This window comes from Pelophylax lessonae, assembly GCF_965119305.1.
Source record: "Pelophylax lessonae genome assembly, chromosome: 10".
NCBI classification, from domain to species: domain Eukaryota; kingdom Metazoa; phylum Chordata; class Amphibia; order Anura; family Ranidae; genus Pelophylax; species Pelophylax lessonae.
In genome coordinates, this window is record NC_138777.1 from 209,982,451 (window position 1) to 210,005,716 (window position 23,266).

The following is a 23,266-nucleotide window of genomic DNA, read 5'->3' on the forward strand; positions in this document are numbered from 1 at the left end:
AGGGCCGGTTATATCTGTAAGATTAGATGTCCAGAGCACCTCACCGTACATCAGATGTCAAGAGCCCCCCACTATCAGAAGTGAAAAGTTCTCCACCCTCCCTTACATCACAGTGCACCCTCTTTATCTTATGCTGCTTCCTGGAAGAGGCTGGGATGGAGCTGGGAAGCAGAAAGTGCACGGTCTGGAGGAGAACCAGCGGAGGGCTGGAGTTTGCTGAATGCTGAGACCAGGGGAGCTAGAGATGAGGTGGTGCTGCACCTGAACAGAGAGGTACAAAATCTATATGAGGAGTTCTGTTCTCCTCTCTGCTGCCGTGCTGCCGACTGCTGAGACAAGGTAGGAACAGAGATGAGGGGGTAGCTGCAGGAGAGGTTGAGGGCCACATGAAATGGCCTGGAGGGGCGCATTCGGCCCGCGGGCCTTGTGTTTGACACACGTGCAGTACAGCATTCTTGTTGTTCTCACTGTGGAACCTTGTAGGAGTTTTCTTTCTCCTCTGACTGTCCTATGAGGCTGCATTGACCCCTGACCCTCTTAATCCTGCACATTGTGTAAAAAGGCTGTTAGATCCTGTCTCTTGTGATCCTCCCCTTCTTCCACTGTCCCCAATCCAACTGCAGATAAGACAGAGCCTTTGGAGTCACTCTGCACATGCTCAGTTTGATGTGTATTGCTAGATAATTTTATTTTTTTATGGATGTGATTAGCACAGAGCCAATCAGCACTGTCCAGACAGAGGGTCAGGGGTCATGCAGCCCCATAGGATAGTCAAGAGGAGGAAGAAAACTCCTACAAGCTTTAACCAGACATTGATAAAAGTCACAAAACTGCTGATGAGAAAAGGTATTTAGCAGTTTATATTTATTATAATAATTGGATTTCCATGTTCTGTGTACTGTGGGAGAGCAGATATAGTGACTGCAGGCTCCTGGGTTTAGGAACACTTTAAGGAAATTCTTCCTCCTGCCTGCAGAAGACTGATGACATCACCTCAGACTAGGCAAAGCCACTGATTGGAGCTCATCAAGCTTTGCTGGAAAATGACATTGTTGCTGTATGTTGGAAAATGTTAGAATTGTATTAATGTGGACTTGAGAGGTTGTGTGATTGTATTAGTGTCAGGCTCTGGGAACACGGGGTTAATAGGCCCACCTGGGTAGAAATGCAGATAGGATAAAAAGGCGACTGATGTGATAAATGCGGCTTTTCGAGATGTCCGCCCCCCCCTTTATTTGACACCCCCTGCCTCCCCCAGCGTTCCCATACCCACTCACTGCCATTGATGGCCCCTCTGTGGGGTGACACATCTTCTGTTCTCCAGCTGCACGCCGGGAGGCCTAGAATAGGAGACGGCCCCTTCCAGATATCCTAATGACTGCTCTTTATCTGCCTCCCAGCCGTAATTACAGCTCCCGACTGACGCACAGCACACTGATCTGCCTTTTCTTCCCCGTCTTCCTGTAAATTTGACACTTTCTTTGTGTATAATATGTTCTAGACGGAGAAGGTCATATTGTCCCGCTGTACTCTGCCTGTCACATGACGCCACCCAATTTCCCCGATATAATGATTTCTATGGTGAGAGAAACCTTAAAGCTGAAGTCTAATCTGCTTATATTTGTCTTCCCAGTTTCCCCTCCCACCTCATCAATGTGATAATGACATTTTCATTATATATTTTATTTTAGACCCAGTGATGTCATCACTGGGTCTCTGAGTGTGTCTATGCAATGCTGGCTGAAAGTGCCTACTTAAATCAGTTTCCCCATCGGAGTGCCTCCTTACATGAGTGTCCCCATCGGAGTGCCTCCTTACATGAGTGTCCCCATCGGAGTGCCTCCTTACATGAGTGTCCCCATCGGAGTGCCTCCTTACATGAGTGTCCCCATCGGAGTGCCTCCTTACATGAGTGTCCCCATCGGAGTGCCTCCTTACATGAGTGTCCCCATCGGAGTGCCTCCTTACATGAGTGTCCCCATCGGAGTGCCTCCTTACATGAGTGTCCCCATCGGAAAGGTGCCTCCTTACATGAGTGTCCCCATCGGAAAGGTGCCTCCTTACACGAGTGTCCCCATCAGAGTGCCTCCTTACATGAGTGTCCCCATCGGAAAGGTGCCTCCTTACATGAGTGTCCCCATCGGAAAGGTGCCTCCTTACATGAGTGTCCCCATCGGAAAGGTGCCTCCTTACATGTGTCCCCATCGGAAAGGGGCCTCCTTACATGAGTGTCCCCATCGGAGTGCCTCCTTACATGAGTGTCCCCATCGGAAAGGGGCCTCCTTACATGAGTGTCCCCATCGGAGTGCCTCCTTACATGAGTGTCCCCATCGGAAAGGTGCCTCCTTACATGAGTGTCCCCATCGGAGTGCCTCCTTACATGAGTGTCCCCATCGGAGTGCCCCCCTTACCTCAGCATCCCCATCGGAGTGCCTCCTTACATGAGTATCCCCATCGGAGTGCCCCCCTTACCTCAGCACCCCCTTACCTCAGTGTCCCCTTATCTCAGTATCCCCATCGGAGTGCCCCCTTACATCAGTATCCAGATATACTTCTATGTGTCCCCGTCCAAGCTGTGCTCACGACAATATTCCCGCAATTTACTAAAATAAACAATCCGTCCAATAAATAAAAAAAAAAAAGAATTATCCGCCCAATAAGAATAGGGTTGCCGTCGCGCACATGCGCAGAGAGCGAGGCGGAATCTTGACATTTAAGATTCTGTCGCCCGTCGAAAAATGCATCCGATGGACTGCGCATGCGCACTGAATACGTCAACCCCAGCTGATCGAAAAAATCAGCTGGAGTGACATCACGTACTGCGCATGCGCAGTGCGTCTAATGCATTTTTCGACTGGAGGCATTATTCGACAGGACACCGGCAAGGTGCTGTACACAACTTCTGAACACATCACAGCCCCCCACAAGAGCCCTCAGGTCCTGATGGAAGTGCTGGGTCTGCACTTGGGAGGAATTGAGGTGTTAGTAAACCCAGGAGCCTGTAGTCACTATACCTGCTCTCCCACAGTACACAGAACATGGAAATGCAGTTATTTTATTAAATATAAACTGCTAAATACCTTTTTCTCATCAGCAGTATATAGCAGTCTTGTGACTTCTATCAGTGTCTGGTTAAAGCTTGTAGAAAGAGTTTTCATTCTACTCTGACTGTCCTATGAGGCTGCAGGACCCCTGACCTTCTGTCTGGACAGTGCTGATTGGCTCTGTGCTGATCACATGCACCCTCCCAAGAAAAAAAAAAAAAAAACTCTAGCAATACACACCAAACTGAGCATGTGCAGATTGCCCTCAAGCTTCTGTATTATCAGGAGATGGATTGGGGACAGTGGAGGAAGGGGAGGATCAGGGAAGACAGGATCAAACAGGCTTTTTACAAAATGCAGAGGATTAAGCCCTTCCACAGTGAGTATAACAAGCATGCTTTACTGCAAATACAGACTGATTTTACTGTTGTGGGTTTAGTAACACTTTAATGCAAATATCAAAATGCCTTGGTGGGTGAGTGGGCATTCTTTAGCAGGTGGCATTTGCTTGCAGACCACCTGCATGTGATGTCTGGGGACAGGCTTAGGAAGAAAGTGCTACATGATGCTGGAAGTCCTCCAGCCAGGAAATGAGGCGGCGCTCTATCTGACTTGCTGCAGCTTCTAATGCACATTGTGAAAAGCTCACAGTGTGCAGTGAAATCAGAGTAAGCCGTTTCAGTTCAGGAGAGGAGCCGCTACAACTGTGTGAGACTATAGGGGAGGCGGGAGGTTAGCATGGGGCGGATTGTATGGTTGTATCTTATAGCCTTGTAAAGAGAACAAGGAAGTTCCATTATCCTGTATGCGGAGCCATAGTGAAGGTCCTTCATAGTCTAAGGCACACCCACAATGACATCACATCCTGTCCACCTCTCTGCAAGCCTGATTTCAGCTTTCTCCTGATGGAATTACAGTAGGATTTTATGATCTTCTGAAGAAGTAAATTATTTTATTTCATAGTGATACATGGTGACGCAAAGTCTCATTTCACAGGTGTATGGGAATTATTCCCCGGGTATACAATGTATATATTTATATATATATATATATGTGTGTGTATGTACAATGTATCTTCTGTCTGTCCAGGTGGTCCAGGCACTACAAGTTCCCAGCATGCCTATGGGTGACCGTTGTGTCTGGGCTGTCCTAGTCACTGTAATAGGGTGCTGTGACTGACTGTGTATCTTTTACCCCCCTGCCAGAGATAGGTGGTATCACATGACGCAGGAGGAGCGAGACGACAGCCTGCAATTTAACGAGAACATCACCTTCGGGCAGCTCGGGTACGTCCTATTCCACAATGCTGAATTTCCATGTATGAGTCACCAGAATCACAATACTGGAAATGTAAATCATTATCTATGGAATATTTATTATTTCTCTCTGACTCTATGCCAATTGCAAAGCAGCTTCCTGACTCCTGAGTGTGCCTAACAGTACAGAGATCACCCCAGCACTGACAGGGGCCCTGTAATAGTGTTGGGAGTTGGTGAATGTACTACCGGAGCAACTGATATCTTTAGAAGGGGAATGGTAATGCTAAGTGCCGGTTCACACTGAAGCGGCACAACTTTTGGGGCGACCTGTGAAGTCGCGTGCACCGCGACTTCGGCACGACTTGCACGGACTTCATAAAATTAATGTCTGTGCAAGTTGCTCCAGGTCGCCCCGAAGTAGTACAGGACCCTTTTTCGAAGTCGGAGCGACTTGAGTCGCTCCTATTAGAACTGGTCCTGTACTACACTATGGGACGCGATGGTGCGTGACTTGTCAGGCTGACCAAGTCGCCTGACAAGTCGTACCAGTGTGATTGGACACTTAGGGTCCTTTCACACGGGGCGGATCGTTTTTTGATCCGCTTCGGCACTTTTTTTTTTTTTTTAACGGACATGGATGACACTTGTGTCATCCGCTCCGTATGTCCGTTTATCATCCCATCCATTTGCGGGTGATATACGGACATAATGCATGTCAATGGGATTGCGGATGTCAGCGGATGACACAGCTGACATCCGATTTTGCGTCCTTTCCATTTTTTTAAATGGAAGAAAAATAGGGTTCTGTTCCGTTCAAAAAAACTGAACTGATCGGAAAGGACGCAAATCGGATGTCAGCGGATGGTCATCCACTGACATCCGCAATCCCATTGACACGCATTATGTCCGTATATCACCCGCAAAAAAATGGGATGAAATACGGACATACGGAGCGCCCGTGTGAAAGGACCCTTAGAGAGCAATAAGTTTAATTACTATACAGTTACAAACCACCATGGAATATACTCTGTTACAATGTAATCACCATAAAATGTTCTCTGTTACAATGTATTCACCATAGGAAATACAGTATCTCACAAAAGTAAGTACACCCCTCACATTTTTGTAAATATTTTATTATACCTTTTCATGTGACAACACTGAAGAAATGACACTTTGCTACAATGTAAAGTAGTGAGTGTACAGCTGGTATAACAGTGTAAATTTTCTGTCCCCTCAAAATAACTCACCACACAGCCATTAATGTCTAAACCGCTGGCAACAAAAGTGAGTACACCCCTAAGTTAAAATGTCCACATTGGGCCCAAAGTGTCAATATTTTGTGTGGCCACCATTATTTTCCAGCACTGCCTTAACCCTCCCAATCATGGAGTTCACCAGAGCTTCACAGGTTGCCACTGGAGTTCTCTTCCACTCCTCCATGATGACATCAGAGAGCTGGTGGATGTTAGAGACCTTGCGCTCCTCCACCTTCTGTTTGAGGATGCCCCACAGATGCTCAATAGGGTTTAGGTCTGGAGAAATGCTTGGCCAGTCCATCACCTTTACTCTCAGCTTCATTAGCAAGGCAGTGGTCGTCTTGGAGGTGTGTTTGGGGTCGATATATTGGAATATGTCCCAGTCTCCAAAAGGAGGGGGATCATGCTCTGGTTTAGTATGTTATGTCACAGTGCATGTTGGCATTATTGGCAGTGTGTACACCCCTCACCCCAACCATGGAATATCCTCAGTTTCAATGTAACCACCATGGAATACCCTCCATTACAATGTAACCCCCATGGAATATCCTCTGTTACTATGTAACCATCATGGAATATCCTCGGAGAATATTCCATGGTGGTTACATTGTAACTGAGGATATTCCATGGTGGTTACATTGTAACTGAGGATATTCCATGGTGGTTACATTGTAACTGAGGATATTCCATGGTGGTTACATTGTAACTGAGGATATTCCATGGTGATGATTACATTGTAACTGAGCATATTCCATGGCGGTTACATGGTAACAATAGATTCCATTGTGGTTAGATTGTAATCAAGGATATTCCATGGTGGGTTACATTGTATTGGAGGATATTCCATGGCGGTTACATTGTAACAATACACCTTCACATTGAGGGGTTTTCACACATGGTACTGTCAGTTTCTCAGGCGGACCTGTTCAGAAGCTCCAATTAAGTCCCTCCAGATCCTTTCTGAACCTAATATGATGGATTGGAGAGTCTGATGTAAATGGACACCCAAAATTCCAACAAGGATCCGTGAACACTGAACAGGCATAGATGGCATATAAGTCACATCTGCCCCACCTCACTATGACTCAGCAGGGCATCCATCCATCCACACAGCCGACACGGCCCATGTAAAAGATCTTTTAATTTCACAACATTTCCTCATTCTTTTGTCTGCAGGACGTTCACACACAATATGTTGGCATTCGGACTCAGTAAGAAGCTGTGCAGCGACTTTTTAAAAAAACAAGCTGTGATTGGAAACCTAGATGAAGGTGAGGAGGGGGAGGGGGGGTTACTTGCAGCAGACTGAATTTATAAGTCATTGTGTGGCACAATTGGTACATATTTCTCTTTTTGGTAACAAGCCATATGACCTAATCAGTGCCTGTATTGGCAGCTGAATTGAGAGCAGGATGGATCCATCTGTGTTGTTGAAAGCCTGTGTGGCTGGGTGACCCTATTGGAGCACAATGGAGAGACAGAGAGGGAGTGTTGTCACCCTATACCAGGAAGTCCTTGGAAAAGGTCCTTCATGGCAGGATCACCAAATATTTTAAGAAATTCTGCAGATTTAAAAAGATTGACAATGACTTTAGAAGTAAGAGAGGTGAAAATGTTGCAGATCTGTTATTTTTCTAAAAAATAAATGTCTGTATACCTATAATAAATAATATAATGTATAAATATATTTTTATATATATATGTATGTGTGTGTCTATATATATATATATATATATATATATATATATATATATATATATATATATATATATATATATAAATAAATACACACACACACTTGTGCTCATAAGTATACCCACCCTGGCAGAATTTATGATTTCTTGGCCATTTTTCCAAGAATATGAATGATAACACAAAAACTTTTCTTTCACTCATGGTTAGTGTTTGGCTGAAGCCATTTATTATCAATCAATTGTATTTTTTTTTTAAATCATAATGAAAACAGAAAGTACCCAAATGACCCTGATCAAAAGTTTACACACCCCGGGGATTTTGGCCTGATAACATGCACACAAGTTGACACAAAGGGGTTTGAAAGGCTATTAAAGGTTCCCATCCTCACCTGTGATCTGTTAGTTGTAATTAGTGTGTGTGTATAAAAGGTCAATGAGTTTCTGGACTCCTGACAGACCCTTGCATCTTTCATCCAGTGCTGCACTGACGTTTCTGGATTCTGAGTCATGGGGAAAGCAAAAGAATTGTTCAAGGATCTGCGGGAAAAGGTGGTTGAACTAAATAAAACAGGAAAGGGATATAAAAAGATATGCAAGGAATTGAGAATGTGAATCAGCAGTGTTCAAACTCAATCAAGAAGTGGAAAATGAGGGGTTCTGTTGAAACCAAAACCACGGTCAGGTAGACCAACTAAAATTTCAGCCACAACTGCCAGGAAAATTGTTCGGGATGCAAAGAAAAACCCCACAAATAACTTCAGGTGAAATACAGAACTCTCTGAAAACATGTGGTGTGGCTGTTTTCAAGATGCACAATAAGGAGGCACTTGAAGAATGATGGGCTGTATGGTCGAGTCGCCAGAAGAAAGCCATTACTATGCAAATGCCACAAAGTATCCCACTTACAATACGCCAAACAGCACAGAGACAAGTCTCAAACCTTCTGACACAAAGTCATTTGGAGTGATGAGACCAAAACTGAGCTTTTTGGCCACAGCCATAAACACTACATTTGGAGAGGAGTCAACAAGGCCTATGATGAAAGGTACACCATTCCTACTGTGAAACACGGAGGTGGATCACTGATGTTTTGGGGATGTGTGAGCTACAAAGGCACAGGAAATTTGGTCAGAAGTTATGGCAAGATGAATGCAGTATATTATCAAAATATACTGGAGGAAAATTAGCATTTTCCTCCACTATTGGGACAGTGCGCATGGGACGTACTTGGACATTCCAACATGACAATGATCCTAAACACAAGGCCAAGTCCACCTGTCATTGGCTACAGCAGAATAAAGTGAAGGTTCTGGAGTGGCCATCTCAGTCTCCTGACCTCAATATCATTGAGCCACTCTGGGGAGATCTCAAACATGCAGCTCATGCCATACAGCCCAAGAATTTACAGGAACTGGAGGCTTTTTGCCAGGAAGAATGGGCAGCTTTACCATTACCACAAAAGACTTCAAGCTGTCATTGATGTTAAAGGGGGCAATACACTGCATCAAGAATTGGGGTATGTAAACTTTTGATCAGGGTCATTTGGGTAGTTTCTGTTGTCATGATTTAAAAAGAGTAAACACAGTTGATTGATAATAAATGGCTTCAGCCAAACACTAACCATGAGTGAAAGAAAAGTTTTTGTGTTATCATTCATATTCTTTGAAAAATGGTCAAGAAATCATAAACTCTGCCGGGGTATGTAAACTTATGAGCACAACTGTATAAACGATATTGCCAAAAGTATTGGGACACCTGCTATTACACACACATAAACTTTAATGGCATCCCAGTCTATGGGAATGTTATACCATTCTCCCAGAAGCACATTTGTGAGGTAAGGCACTGATGTTGGATGAGAAGGCCTGACTCGCAGTCTCTGCTTCTAATTCATCCCAAAGGTGTTCTATCGGGTTGATGTCAGGCCAGTCAAATTCCTCCACCCCAAACTCACTCATACATGTCTTTATGGACCTTGCTTTGTGCACTGGTGCGCAGTCATGTTTGAACAGGAAGCGGCATTTCACAAAGTTTGGAGCATGAAATTGTCCAAAATGTCTTGGTATGCTGACGCCTAAGATCTCCCTTCACTGGAACTAGGGGGCCAAGCCCAACCACTGAAAAACAACCCCATACCATAAACCTCCCTCCACCAAATGATTTAGACCTGTGCACAAAAGAAAAACCTTTGGGATGGATTAGAGCAGAGACTACGAGCCAGGCCTTCTCGTCCAACATCAGTGCTTGACCTCACAAATGCGTTTCTGGAAGAATGGTCAAACATTCCCATAGACACACTCCTAAACCTTGTGGACAGCCTTCCCAGAGGAGTTGAAGCTGTTATAGCTGTAAAGGGTGGGCCAACTCAATATTGAACCCTACAGACTAAGACTGAGATGCCAATAAAGTTCATATGCATGTAAAGGCAGGCGTCCCAATACTTTTGACGTGTGTGTGTGTGTAGAATATTTTGTATTTAAAGGATTATATAAAATGTAAAAGTATACAGATATTACATTTTTTATATTTACTGGTATTTTTATTAATATAAAAGAAAAAAAATATATATATTTATACTATATATACAGTATGTATAATGTTCTATTCTAATTAATTTTATATTTAATATCCTAAAAATAAATCTGTATACTTATCCATTTTATATAATAAATTAATATAAATTTATAATAAGCACACAAATTACATTTTTCATAATATTAAATATAAAATTAATTATAACAATTTTTTATGTTCTTAAATATAAAATATTATTAAATATAATGCTCGCATTGGAATGCATTGAAGCCCCAGCAAGAATGCATCAATAACGCACCAATGTTGGCTTTTGAGTCACATGACCTATGAAAAACACACCATGAGCACAGTAAAATCGTGGCTTTTTTAGTGCATCTCTAATGCAGTATATCACAAAAGTGAGTACACCCCTCAAATATTTGTAAACATATTGTTATATCTTTTCATGTGACAACACTGAAGAAATGACACTTTGCTACAATGTAAAGTAGTGAGTGTACAGCTTTTATAACAGTGTAAATTTGCTATCCGCTCAAAATAACAACACACAGCCATTAATGTCTAAACCGCTGGCATCAAAAGTGAGTACACCCTTAAGTGAAAATGTCCAAATTGGGCCCAAAGTGTCAATATTTTGTGTGGCCACCATTATTTTCCAGCACTGCCTTAACCCTCTTGGGCATGGAGTTCACCAGAGCTTCACAGGTTGCCACTGGAGTCCTCTTCCAGTCCTCTATGACGATATCATGGAGCTGATGGATGTTAGAGACCTTGCGCTCCTCCACCTTCTGTTTGAGGATGCCCCACAGATGCTCAATAGGGTTTAGGTCTGGAGACATGCTTGGCCAGTCCATCACCTTTACCCTCAGCTTCTTTAGCAAGGCAGTGGTCGTCTTAGAGGTGTGTCTAGGGTTGTTATGTTGGAATATTGCCCGGCGGCCCAGTCTCTGAAGGGAGGGGGATCATGCTCTGCTTCAGTATGTCACAGTACATGTTGGCATTCATGGTTCCCTCAATGAACTGTAGCACCCCAGTGCTGGCAGCACTCATGCAGCCCCAGACTATGACACTCCCACCACCATGCTTGACTGTAGGCAAGACACACTTGTCTTTGTACTCTTCACCTGGTTGCTGCCACACATGCTTGACACCATCTGAACCAAATAAGTTTATCTTGGTCTCATCAGACCACTTCAACCTCTGCAGCAATGCTGGCAGCACTTATACGTCTATTTCCCAAAGACAACCTCTGGATATGAAGCTGAGCACGTGCTCTTAACTTCTTTGGTCGACCATGGCGAGGCCTGTTCTGAGTGTAACCTGTCCCATAAACCGATGTATGGTCTTGGCCACCGTGCTGCAGCTCAGTTTCAGGGTCTTGGCAATCTTCTTATAGCCTAGGCCATTTTTTTCGGTAGAGAAACCATTTTTTTTTTCAGATCCTCAGAGTTCTTTGCCATGAGGTGCCATGTTGATCATCCAGTGAGCAGTATGAGAGAGTGAGAGCGATAACAACAAATTTACCACACCTGCTCCCCATTCATACCGGAGACCTTGTAACACTAACGAGTCACATGACACTGGGGAGGGAAAATTGGGCCCAATTTGGACATTGTCACTTAGAGGTGTACTCGCTTTTGTTGCCAGCGCGTTTAATGGCTGTGTGTTGAGTTATTTTGAGGGGACAGCAAATTTACACTGTTATACAAGCTGTATACTCACTACTTTACATTGTAGCAAAGTGTTATTTCTTCAGTGTTGTCACATGAAAATATATAATAAAATATTTAGAAAAATGTGAGGGGTGTACTCACTTTTGTGAGATACTGTGTATATATATATATATATATATGTGTGTGTGTGTGTGTATATATGTATATGTATGTATGTATATATATATATATATATATATATATATATATATATATATATATATATAATTATAGTGTGTGTGTGTGTGTTTATATATATATATATATATATATATATATATATATACATAATTGTTTTTCTTTAAATATAACTATAGTAAATTAATTGTGCATAATGATGCTCTGAACATTATTGGTGCATTTTTTTTTCTTTCAGAGAAATATAAACAGCTCACAGACCACATCGAGCAAATGGCAGTGGAGTAGCGCAAGGGGAGGAGCCAGTACCCCTAACACACATCTCAGTATTGAAAAAAGGGAATTGCAAGAACGCTGACGATCTGCATGCTGTCCTTTTGCCGCCCTTCTCTAGACTGTGATATTTGTCCATGAGGACGAGCGTGGGTAGGGGAGGGAAAAATACAGGTGGCGGGGAGCTGTAAAATTGCTGTTCTACAGCCCCCCCAAGTGGTGGAGGGAATTCAGGTCTCAGCATCCCCTGCCAGCAATGGGACTTGTACTTCCCCCACCACTGGGCAGCTTCTGGTCGCTTACGCATGCTGTAGAGTCTATATTTTCCGCAATAGTCTTTTGTCTACTACAGAGATCAGAGTATTTATTAGAAGTGTTGTCTGTATATTTTGGATCCGCAGTGTTCTAGGGAGAGAGATATACATTCTTTATTTTTTTATGAGCAAGGATGGAGTGGGAGTTGAGCCCTGTCCCGCTCGGAGTGTGCCGCACACACCATGGCTCGGACACGGCTGCGATTTTATTACGTCTCGTCGATCTGGGAAGACCTCCTGTATCGCTTTCTTGTGATTTTTGGTGTTTTTAGGTACAGTGAATAGAATTGTAGTTACACTGTATGGATGTTTGAGCTGTTTACTCATTTAATGACCAGTACTTTGTCTTTTGAGGAATTCGACTACTGCAGAGAAAATGTTTTTGTTTTGCTTTTGTTAAAGAAGTTGTGAGAGCGGGAACTCGGCAAACAGGCGGTTTTCCAAGGCCAAGTTTTAACAAAGTTACAAGTTAATTTGCAGCCTTGAAATGTTAAAATTTTTTAAAATAAACGAAATACATACCAAAGGCCTCAAACTGTCCAAAATCTTAAGAAATTAGCCACAGCCTGAGTAGATTAAGGGTCCATTCATACTAGCGCGACTTGTCAGGCGACTTGGTCGCCTGACAAGTCGCGGTCGGTCGCCATTGAATAGTACAGGACCCGTTCTAATAGGAGCGACACAAGTCGCTCCGACTTAAAAAAGGGTCCTGTACTACTTTGGGGCGACCTGGAGGCGACTTGCATTGACTTCAGTTATATGAAGTCCCTGCAAGTCGCGCCGAGGTCACGGTGCACGCTGTGCACCGCGACTTCACAGGTCGCCCCAGCAAGTCATGTCTCGCCAGTCTGAATGGGTGCTTAAACTTTCCCTTGCCAGCATTCTGCAGAGAAAGGCCCTTGTTCTCTGCGTGGAAGCAGTGGTCTCTCTGCTGAGGTCCATTATGCCCCCTATTAGATCTTGAGCTCTCCAATCAGCAGTTTGCAGGAGACTATGTTGGACCTCTGCAGAGAGGCCACTGCTTCCACACAGAGCTCAACGATTCTTGCCCTGCAGCTGGTAGCAGGGGACAGGCTTTTATACTTAGGCTGTGGCTGCTTTAAAGAGGAGCGCCAGGCTCCTTCAGAAAAAAATTAGTCAGCAGCTAGAAATACTGTAGCTGCTGACTTTTTAATATTGGAGCGCTTTCCGGTCCAGGGATCCAGCGATGTCTGCACCCGAGCCGGCTAGCTGGTGCTGCCGCCGCCATCTCCACTAAGGGAAACCAGCAGTGAAGCCATGCAGCTTCACAGCTGGTTCCCATTTGCGCATGTGCGAAGCTCGCTCTGTGAATGGGCCTGCTGCAGGGGAAGGAGGAGGGGGGGGTGGAGTAAACTGAGCCAGAAGTGGGAGCGGGTATCCGTCAGAACCAGGTACCCGCTCCCCCTTACCCCCCAAAATGTGCCAAACGTGGCAGCAGAGGGGGGGAGAAGGCAGACAAGCAGGGTTTCACCTTTTGGGTGGAGCTCCGCTTTAGGAAGAAAAACAACTGTAAGGTGTTTAATAGATTTTGATTTGATGCTGCTTGAATATTTGTAGCTGGTGTAAACTGAGGATTCAATTTATCTGTTACTTTGTTGCGCAATCATTGGAGATTGGCTACATCCCTCATCCAATTGGCGCTTCCTTGGTAGTTTGCAGGAGTACAGTGGACCAAACTCAGTAATTAGGTAAGGTTCACCGGGACTGCTCTTACCGTAAGGAATTTCTACCACAAAGGGAAATCTCGGTGTAATTAGCAGAAGTGATATTGCTATTGGGGGATGGGGTGGAGTGGGTGACATGGGGTCCTCTCCAGACTGGAGCGGTCAGCACGGCACGGGTTAAGCCCCTTCTCAATCTATTGCTGTGTGTGCGGTTTGGAGGGAGATTATCGCTTGCTCAGGAGATCAGCCGCTTACAGATAATGGGAAGAGATCTCTCTGTCATACCGCCGCGTCACTGACTCATACTGACGCTGACACTGAAAATAGAAGGATATCTCGCTGAGACAATGCAGAGACACTCAGCGCCTCTGGAAGAACCTTTCTGATAATTTTTTTAATGCAGTATTATCATACCCATAATAATAGCAGCACTGGGCGGCCATAGTATCTTCCGGGCCAGAAGCAATGTGAAAAGCCTGCTAAACCTTGCTGGAGTGCATAGAAGAAATTCAAAAAATATATTAAAGATAGATTTTCTTGCTGCTTGAATCTTGCTCTCCTAAATATATCGTTAGCTTAAGGGGCAGAAAAAAACAGGCTGTCAATTTGCGTTTTTACTCCCCCCCCCCCCTCTGACCGCTCAGCTACAAATTGATATGATGGCTGTCCAGGTCTGTTCATACTGCCATGGAAGCAATGCTTTGTGTTGCAGCAGATTTAAAGAACTAGTTCACCTTTAGCCTCGGTTTACACTATGAACCACATATGAGTCGCATAGGAACCGCACCGCATTCCTGTTCAGTTTACATGCGATTTTAGTGCATTTTTAATGGGCACAAATCGTACCAAAGAGGTGCATGCAGCATATTTGGAACAGCACTGCAACCAGATTGCATTGTCGCTTTGTACCATGTGATCTGGTGATCTGGTGCGATCCGATGCTGGCAAATGCACTGCATTTTGGGAGGTATCAAGAAGAGCCTTCCCAGAAGAGTTGAAGCTGGGTGGGCCAACTCAATATTGAACCCTACAGACTAAGACTGGGATGCCATTGAAGTTAATGTGTGTAAAGGCAGGTGTCCCAATACTTTTGATAATATAGTGTGCATTTATATTAAACATCTTTTGGTGTGCTTGGTGCACACCGTATATTATATTAAATGTTAATGTACCTAAAGTAAATAATATAATTATTCAATATAAATTTAAAAAAAAAATGATATATATATATCATGTAATATACCATGTGCACCAAGCAACAGGATGCTATCATGCTCTTACTCTTCATTAATGGAGTCCAATGAAGGTTGCAGGACTTCCTAAACACTTTACGGAGAAGGATTCAGCATGCAATGTAACGACTTTGATAACTGTCACATTGATACATTGTGAATCTTCGGAATCCTTTTGAATAAAACTTCTAAAATGTGCTGCAGCCTTTCATTTGGATATAAAAGATGTACCATAAATAAAATGACTGTAGTTCCCCTATAAAGCCTTCTGACTACGTGCCACCATTTTCCCGTAAAAATTTTTCGCTGTTCCTGCCTTTTTTTTTCTTTCTCTTGGAATTGCCGGTTTCCCGCTCTGGGCGTGTCTTCATCTCTCTGTAATGACTTTGATATCGTTATTCTAATGCTTGGGGCCAACTGGACTCTATGTGGACTGTGACGTTTTGAAGTATTATGGGGGGGGTCAGTCGCTTTGTGCATTATTTTGTATCCATTTGCTCCGTGTGGTCTGTACCTTTTGTGCAGTGACCGGTCTGTAGAGGGTGTTTGAATTTTTTGTGTTGTATGAACAAGTTGTGCTTTGTAAGTGACGAGTGTGTGCGCGTGCACGTTTATACGCGGTCATATTAACGGATATCTGAGCTTTTTGATTCAAAGGGACGTTACCACTCGAATAATAAAAATTGTCACAAATGTCAATTTCTCTTTCCTTTGTCTGTTTTATATCAGTCTGTGAAGGTTATAATTGCATATCTACAGCAACCTGTACCAAGGCCATCTGGCCAGCCAATTTAGGAGGACGGGGTTGACATTGCCAGCCGTGGGAGGTGGTTGGGGCCTTTATGAGTCTGTGTACTCCTGTGCCAAAAGTTCTTAGAGACCATGTTTAGGCAGAAGAGGTCCTCCAGACCATCTTTAGGCAGAAGAGCTCCTCCAGACCATCTTTAGGCAGAAGAGCTCCTCCAGACCATCTTTAGGCAGAAGAGGTCCTTCAGGCCATCTTTAGGCAGAAGAGGTCCTTCAGGCCATCTTTAGGCAGAAGAGGTCCTCCAGACCATCTTTAGGCAGAAGAGGTCCTACAGGCGATCTTTAGGCAGAAGAGGTCCTCCAGACCATCTTTAGGCAGAAGAGGTCCTCCAGACCATCTTTAGGCAGAAGAGGTCCTCCAGACCATCTTTAGGCAGAAGAGCTCCTCCAGACCATCTTTAGGCAGAAGAGGTCCTCCAGGCCATCTTTAGGCAGAAGAGCTCCTCCAGGCCATCTTTAGGCAGAAGAGCTCCTCCAGACCATCTTTAGGCAGAAGAGGTCCCCCAGGCCATCTTTCGGCAGAAGAGCTCCTCCAGGCCATCTTTAGGCAGAAGAGCTCCTCCAGGCCATCTTTAGGCAGAAGAGCTCCTCCAGGCCATCTTTAGGCAGAAGAGCTCCTCCAGGCCATCTTTAGGCAGAAGAGCTCCTCCAGGCCATCTTTAGGCAGAAGAGCTCCTCCAGGCCATCTTTAGGCAGAAGAGCTCCTCCAGGCCATCTTTAGGCAGAAGAGCTCCTCCAGGCCATCTTTAGGCAGAAGAGCTCCTCCAGGCCATCTTTAGGCAGAAGAGCTCCTCCAGGCCATCTTTAGGCAGAAGAGCTCCTCCAGGCCATCTTTAGGCAGAAGAGCTCCTCCAGACCATCTTTAGGCAGAAGAGGTCCTCCAGACCATCTTTAGGCAGAAGAGGTCCTCCAGACCATCTTTAGGCAGAAGAGGTCCTCCAGACCATCTTTAGGCAGAAGAGGTCCTCCATCTTGTATCTCTGGGCACATTTAGTTCATCGCTTTTGTTCACCTGGAACACAATCTCACTTCAAGGCTGCTGTAAAACAATTAAAATAAGGGAGTATATGTTTAGAATAGAAATGGCTGCTCAGATTTATTTAAGTACTGAAACATAAATCATAAATGTTTGACATAGTTGCAATTTAGGGTGTATGACTGGGCAACAAAAAAAAAAACCCAACAAAACAATATATTTAGTACATTTCTGCAATACATGCCCATCCCCCCATGTTTTGCATATAAATCAGAAATCCGGTGAGCTCCAGTCCTAACATTCTATAATGGAAAGACAACGCCACCTCTGCTGCTCTGAAATCCCATACAGTGTTGTCAGCCCTGCCCTGTTCTCCAAAATCCTTATCTCCATGACATACGGGGCAGGGCTGACAACGCTGTTTGCGAGTTCAGAGCAGCAGAGGCAGTCTTGTCAGCTCAATACGGAAATTGGGACCTCACAGGTATTTTTCTTTTACATTAAAAAGATAAAAGATGGGAGAAATCTTCACGTTTAGCAGTGATGTGCTGACTATTTTTAATATGTCCAGGCATACACTTTAGAATTTATTCATAAAAAAAAAATTGCATAGCTTATTGTCCATTAACACTGTGAGTCCATTCTCTAATTTCTGGGGCAAAATCGAATGTTACCAGGACATGCTCTCTGCAATTCAAATGGGGAAAATACTGCAATATGGCCACTAGATGGAGCCAGAGGAGAGCATGATAATCTGCACCATCTAGTGGCCATGAGAGGTATTTTGATCATTCACAAATTCAATCTCCAGAGAATACAGCCTGAGAATATTCAATTTGCCCTATTCACACAGCATTTACACATTTAAATGCAGTTTCAATGGACTTACAGCTATGCAATATTTTCATAACTACACCCCTTTAAATGCATAGGTAGGATAATTTGAGGGCCATGTCTCAGGATCTTTACCTTTCATTTATCTTGTGCAATGTTGTTGATTCTGTAGCACTTTGCTCAGTGAGGAAGTGATATGCATTCTGTAAAGTGGCAGTTGATACTTCTGTATTAGTGCTGCAGAACATGAAAGTGAATATACTGTATGCTATTTACTAAACTGGGGTCTGATTTACATTCACTTATCTCCTGCGTCTGTTAATGTGACTGCCATGTGGAACTCAGAAGAGCCGTGCTGTGATTGGTGTAATGAGTGTTCAGTTTTTTATAGAATAGGAATGAGAGTCCAATATCACTGTATTAGCTGTATCTGACTTATAAACCGATATTGTGTAATAAATTATTGTCAAGACTTTCTGTCTTCCTGGTTTAATTATTAATAAAGAAGCTTTATCTGTGTGTGAGTCCTCCAGATATGGAAATTCCACCATTAGGCATCCTGAAAAAAACCTGACCTGCCCAATAACTCCTCCCGGATTCCACCCTGTCCAGGGGGCTCATTCTCTAAAATGTCTATTTGCTGCTGTCCTTTGAGTGGCTTTAAATCTGAAGAGGTGAAATTACAGCTGCTGTGTTCCCTGGTTCCAGCTCCGCCCACTCCCTGACACTGGAGTCTCAACCACACCCTTGAGAGGTTGTACAGCACAGAATCATATGACAAGAGGCTGCATACCTATGGAGAAGGACTAGGAGAAGCACGCTGGATCTGTTTTCTCTAAATTACTTTAGATCTTTATTGCTTGTTAGGATGAGATTTAGGCGTCGTTCACACGGGACATTTTAACCTTTTGCCACCTGCTGTAGATTTACTGCGGCAGGCTGGCTCGGCTGCGCGAAACGACGTAGCCCTACGTCAGTTGCACGCGCACAGTGCTGGGGGGCGAGTGTGCCCCGCCAGCGGCACGCTCCCGCCCCCACTAGTCAGCAGGGATGCCAATACACAGGACCGACGGCCGTGATTGCCGCCGGGCACGCGTGATCGCTCCCCGCTGAGAGAGAAGAACGGTCTGCTGTTGTAAACACAGCCGACTGTTCTTCTCCCTGAAATGATCATAGAGCGCCTGTGATCCTTCTATATAGGGTCACAGATCTCTGTGGTCATTTCACAAGCCCATACCCCCCACAGTTCGAAAACACCCCCTAGGCTCACACTTAACCCTTTGATCACCCCTTCCCTGCTAGTGTCATTATTACAGTAACAATGCATATTTTCAGCACTGATTACTGTAGTAATGTCACTGGTCCCCCCAAAAGTGTCAAAAATGTCAGGTGGGTGTCCAATCTGTCCGCCGCAATTTCGCAGTCCCGCTAAAAATCGCAGATTTTCGCCATTACTAGTTAAAAAAACTAAATTACATAAATCTTTCCCCTAGTTTGTAACTTTTGCGAAAACCAATTAAAATAAGTTTATTGCAATTTTTTTTTCTTTTACTAAAAATATGTAGCAGAATACAAAGTGGCCTACAAGGATGAAAATGTTTTTTTTTTTTTTTTTTTGGGAATAACCGAATGTGAAAAATATATATTTTTTTTCGGAATTGTCGCTTTTTTTTTTTTTTTGTTCATGGCGCAAAAAATAAAAATCGCAGAGGTGACCAAATACCACCAAAAGAAAGCTCTATTTGTGGGGAAAAAAAGGACATAAATTTTATTTAGGTACAGTGTCGCATGACCGCGCAATTTTCCGTTAAAATACCGCAGTGCCGAATCGCAAAAATGGCCTAGTTATTAAGAGGGTAAATCGTTCGTTCCAGTCCAGAACTGGTTAATTTATGCCCCATGCAGGGCTGTTTTACCACCATGGGGGGATGAAGAGGTGTTGTGTGCATCCACCAGCTGGCAGTCCCATTGCTGTCAATTGGGACACAGCGGCTGAACAGACACAGCCTCCAATGTGACATCTGTGCGGGTGCACGACCCCAAACTCACCCAGCGTGACCTCCTCCACCTCTAAGGCTCAAACAGCGTGGTCTTCCTCTGCAACTTTTTTTTCCTGTAACATGCTAAGCTATCCAAATCTGCCAAACCTGGAAATGAGGCAGGCCTCCAACTAGGAAATGAGGCGGGCTCTGTGTGATTTGCTGCAGCTTCTAATGCACATTGTGAGAAGCTCACAGTGTGCAGTGAAATCAGAGTAAGCCATTTCAGTCCAGGAGAGGAGCCGCTACAACTGTGCAAGACTGAAGGGAAGGCTGGTGGTCTGATTTAACCTCCCTGGCGGTATTCCCGAGTGTGGCTCTGGGTGGAATTTCAGTACCAGTACCACCAGGGAGAAGTCGCTGGATCCTGGAAGAGGTTACTTACCTTGTCCCCGGGATCCCGCAATGTATTTCGGCAGTGTACGGCGGCCGGATCTTCCGCCTGATGCGGTGTGCCCCGGCTTTTATTCCCTGCGAGCGTCGCAGGGGGGTGGAGCTGGCAGCAAATTCAAAAAGTAAAACACACAAACCCACTGATACATTGTAATCTTTCTGGATTACATTACTAAACCCCGATTCACATTTCTGCAATCACGGAGATCGCATGTAATTCGGAGCGCACTGCTCCTAAATTACATGCGATCTCATGTGCGGTGCAAATTTCAGCCATACAGTTTGTATGGCTGAATTTGCACCGCATCCGCACTAAACACACACCTGACCCTTTTTTTTAACCGCAGCAGAATCGGATCGCATGGTGGTTCACACTAGTGCAATCCGATTCTGTGCGAACTTGCAGATCGCACTGCAATATGCGATCGCAACTGGGGGTGTTGTTAACTTTTAATTGACACCCACTGCGTATCGCATATGGAAGTGTGAACTGCCAAGGGGGTGGATGCGATGCGGGATCACGCTGCATATTCACAGTGTTCCCGCATCGCACAAATGTGAACCGGGACTAAATAAAATAAATTGACCTTAGTTTGCCCCCCAGTGCTTTCTCCAGTGCCCTTGCCTGCAGTTTTACTGTACTTTGTGTCTGGAAACTGCAGAACAACCATGGCATCAAAAAAGCGCGCCGTCACCTCAAACGCGGTATATGACCTACTGGAAAATATTTATTATATTATAATTTATGATTTTGTGTTTCAAACTTTATCATACCCGAGATGTTATAAAGAAGAACGCACAGTAAAAAAAAATCCTATGTAAATAGTTGGTTTGGGCTGCTCGTCCTTAAGAATTACATGCAAAATAATGGTACCGCTTTCAGCACCTAAAATCGGAAACAACCATACCGCCAGGGAGGTTAAAGGATTCGTAAAAAAACAACGGATTTATTGGGAGGATCAACAGGTAATAAATCTGCTACGTTAATGCTTCTGACAGACTGCATCATATGTTACCCTTTAAGTCACTCCACGATTGATTTTGCGCTCGCTTCTTGCCGTCTCCGCTGGTGGCTAATTGTGAGGAGGTTCTATGAACGCGATCGGCGGCGTGGTGTCACGGCTGAACTTTGAGCTGGCATTAATGACAGCGAGAGCTGCACCCCGCCGACAGCAAAGCGTTTCATCTGAAAGCTTTAATTAGAAGGCGTTCCGTTAAGTCGTGGGATTCTGCGTCCTGAAGTCCGCGGCAGAGCTGATCGCCCGAAGAGCTGAATCCAGCTTTGCTCCGAGCTGCGGGAACTATATTACATCCTGATACAGAAGCTTTATATAACGGGATGAGCGATGACTTCACAACCTCATTGCTGAGTTTTAGGTTTAAAAGCACAGTGGCTCAGCGGTTAGCTCTGGGGTCAGGGGTTCAAATCCAAATCATGACACCATCTGCATGGAGTTTGCATGGTCTTCCTCTGCTTGCATGAGTTTTGTCCCACACACTAAAGACATGCTGGGAAGTTTACCACTTCTGGACCGGAAAGGATATTCCCCCTTAATGGCCAGGCCATTTTTTCCGATTCGGCACTGCGTTACTTTAACGGACAATTGAGCGGACGTGCGACGCTGTACGCAAATAACATTGATGTCCTTTTTTTTTCTCCCCACATATAGAGATTTTTTTTTTTTTTGGTGGTATTTGATCCCCTGTGAAATTTTTATTTTTTGCACTATAAACAAAAAAGGGCAACAATTCTGAAAAAATATATATATATATATATATATATATATATATATATATACACAGTGGGTACAAAAAGTATTCAGACCCCCTTAAATTTTTCACTCTTTGTTATATTGCAGCCATTTGCTAAAATCATTTAGGTTCATTCTTCTTCCTCATGAATGTACACATAGCACCCCATACTGACAGAAAAACACAGAATTGTTGACATTGTTGCAGATTTATTAAAAAAGAAAAACTGAAATATCACATGGTCCTAAGTATTCAGACCCTTTGCTGTGACACTCATATATTTAACTCAGGTGATTTCCATTTCTTCTGATCATCCTTGAGATGGTTCTACACCTTCATTTGAGTACAGCTGTGTTTGATTATACTGATTGGACTTGATTAGGAAAGCCACACACCTGTCTATATAAGACCTTCCAGATCACAATGCATGTCAGAGCAAATGAGAACCATGAGGTCAAAGGAACTGCCTGAAGAGCTCAGAGACAGAATTGTGGCAAGGCACAGATCTGGCCAAGGTTACAAAAAGATTTCTGCTGCACTTAAGGTTCCTAAGAGCACAGTGGCCTCCATAATCCTCAAATGGAAGACGTTTGGGACGACCAGAACCCTTCCTAGAGCTGGCCGTCTGGCCAAACTGAGCTATCGGGGGAGAAGAGCCTTGGTGAGAGAGGTAAAGAAGAACCCAAAGATCACTGTGGCTGAGCTCCAGAGATGCAGTCAGGAGATGGGAGAAAGTTGTAGAAAGTCAACCATCACTGCAGCCCTCCACCAGTCGGGGCTTTATGGCAGAGTGGCCCAACGGAAGCCTCTCCTCAGTGTAAGACACATGAAAGCCCGCATGGAGTTTGCTAAAAAACACCTGAAGGACTCCAAGATGGTGAGAAATAAGATTCTCTGGTCTGATGAGACCAAAATAGAACTTTTTGGCCTTAATTCTAAGCGGTATGTGTGGAGAAAACCAGGCACTGCTCATCACCTGTCCAATACAGTCCCAACAGTGAAGCATGGTGGTGGCAGCATCATACTGTGGGGGTGTTTTTCAGCTGCAGGGACAGGACGACTGGTTGCAATCGAGGGAAAGATGAATGCGGCCAAGTACAGGGATATCCTGGACAAAAACCTTCTCCAGAGTGCTCTGGACCTCAGACTGGGCCGAAGGTTTATCTTCCAACAAGACAATGACCCTAAGCACACAGCTAAAATAACGAAGGAGTGGCTTCACAACAACTCCGTGACTGTTCTTGAATGGCCCAGCCAGAGCCCTGACTTAACCACTTGCCGACTGCCTAACGCCGATCTACGTCGGCAGTCAGCCCCTCA

The 23,266-nt window shown here is 44.2% G+C and overlaps 2 protein-coding genes across 3 annotated transcripts in view; both read left to right on the forward strand.

Moving 5' to 3' along the window:
- KIAA0513 overlaps positions 1–12,695 on the forward strand; it is a 129,375-nt gene extending 116,680 nt beyond the window's left edge. For both annotated transcript variants that reach the window (XM_082270420.1, XM_082270421.1), the window contains 3 exons: positions 4,250–4,330; positions 6,739–6,833; positions 11,880–12,695. In XM_082270420.1, the coding sequence (XP_082126546.1) occupies positions 4,250–4,330; positions 6,739–6,833; positions 11,880–11,929 (226 nt within the window). In that variant the 3' untranslated portion in view covers positions 11,930–12,695. The remainder of the gene's footprint in view (positions 1–4,249; positions 4,331–6,738; positions 6,834–11,879) is intronic.
- Positions 12,696–21,533: 8,838 nt separating this feature from the next.
- LOC309565547 (meckelin-like) overlaps positions 21,534–23,266 on the forward strand; it is a gene marked incomplete at its 5' end in the record, with an annotated part of 67,933 nt that continues 66,200 nt past the window's right edge. Inside the window, one exon of the mRNA XM_082270505.1 lies at positions 21,534–21,595. Coding sequence (XP_082126631.1) covers positions 21,534–21,595 — 62 coding nt within the window. The remainder of the gene's footprint in view (positions 21,596–23,266) is intronic.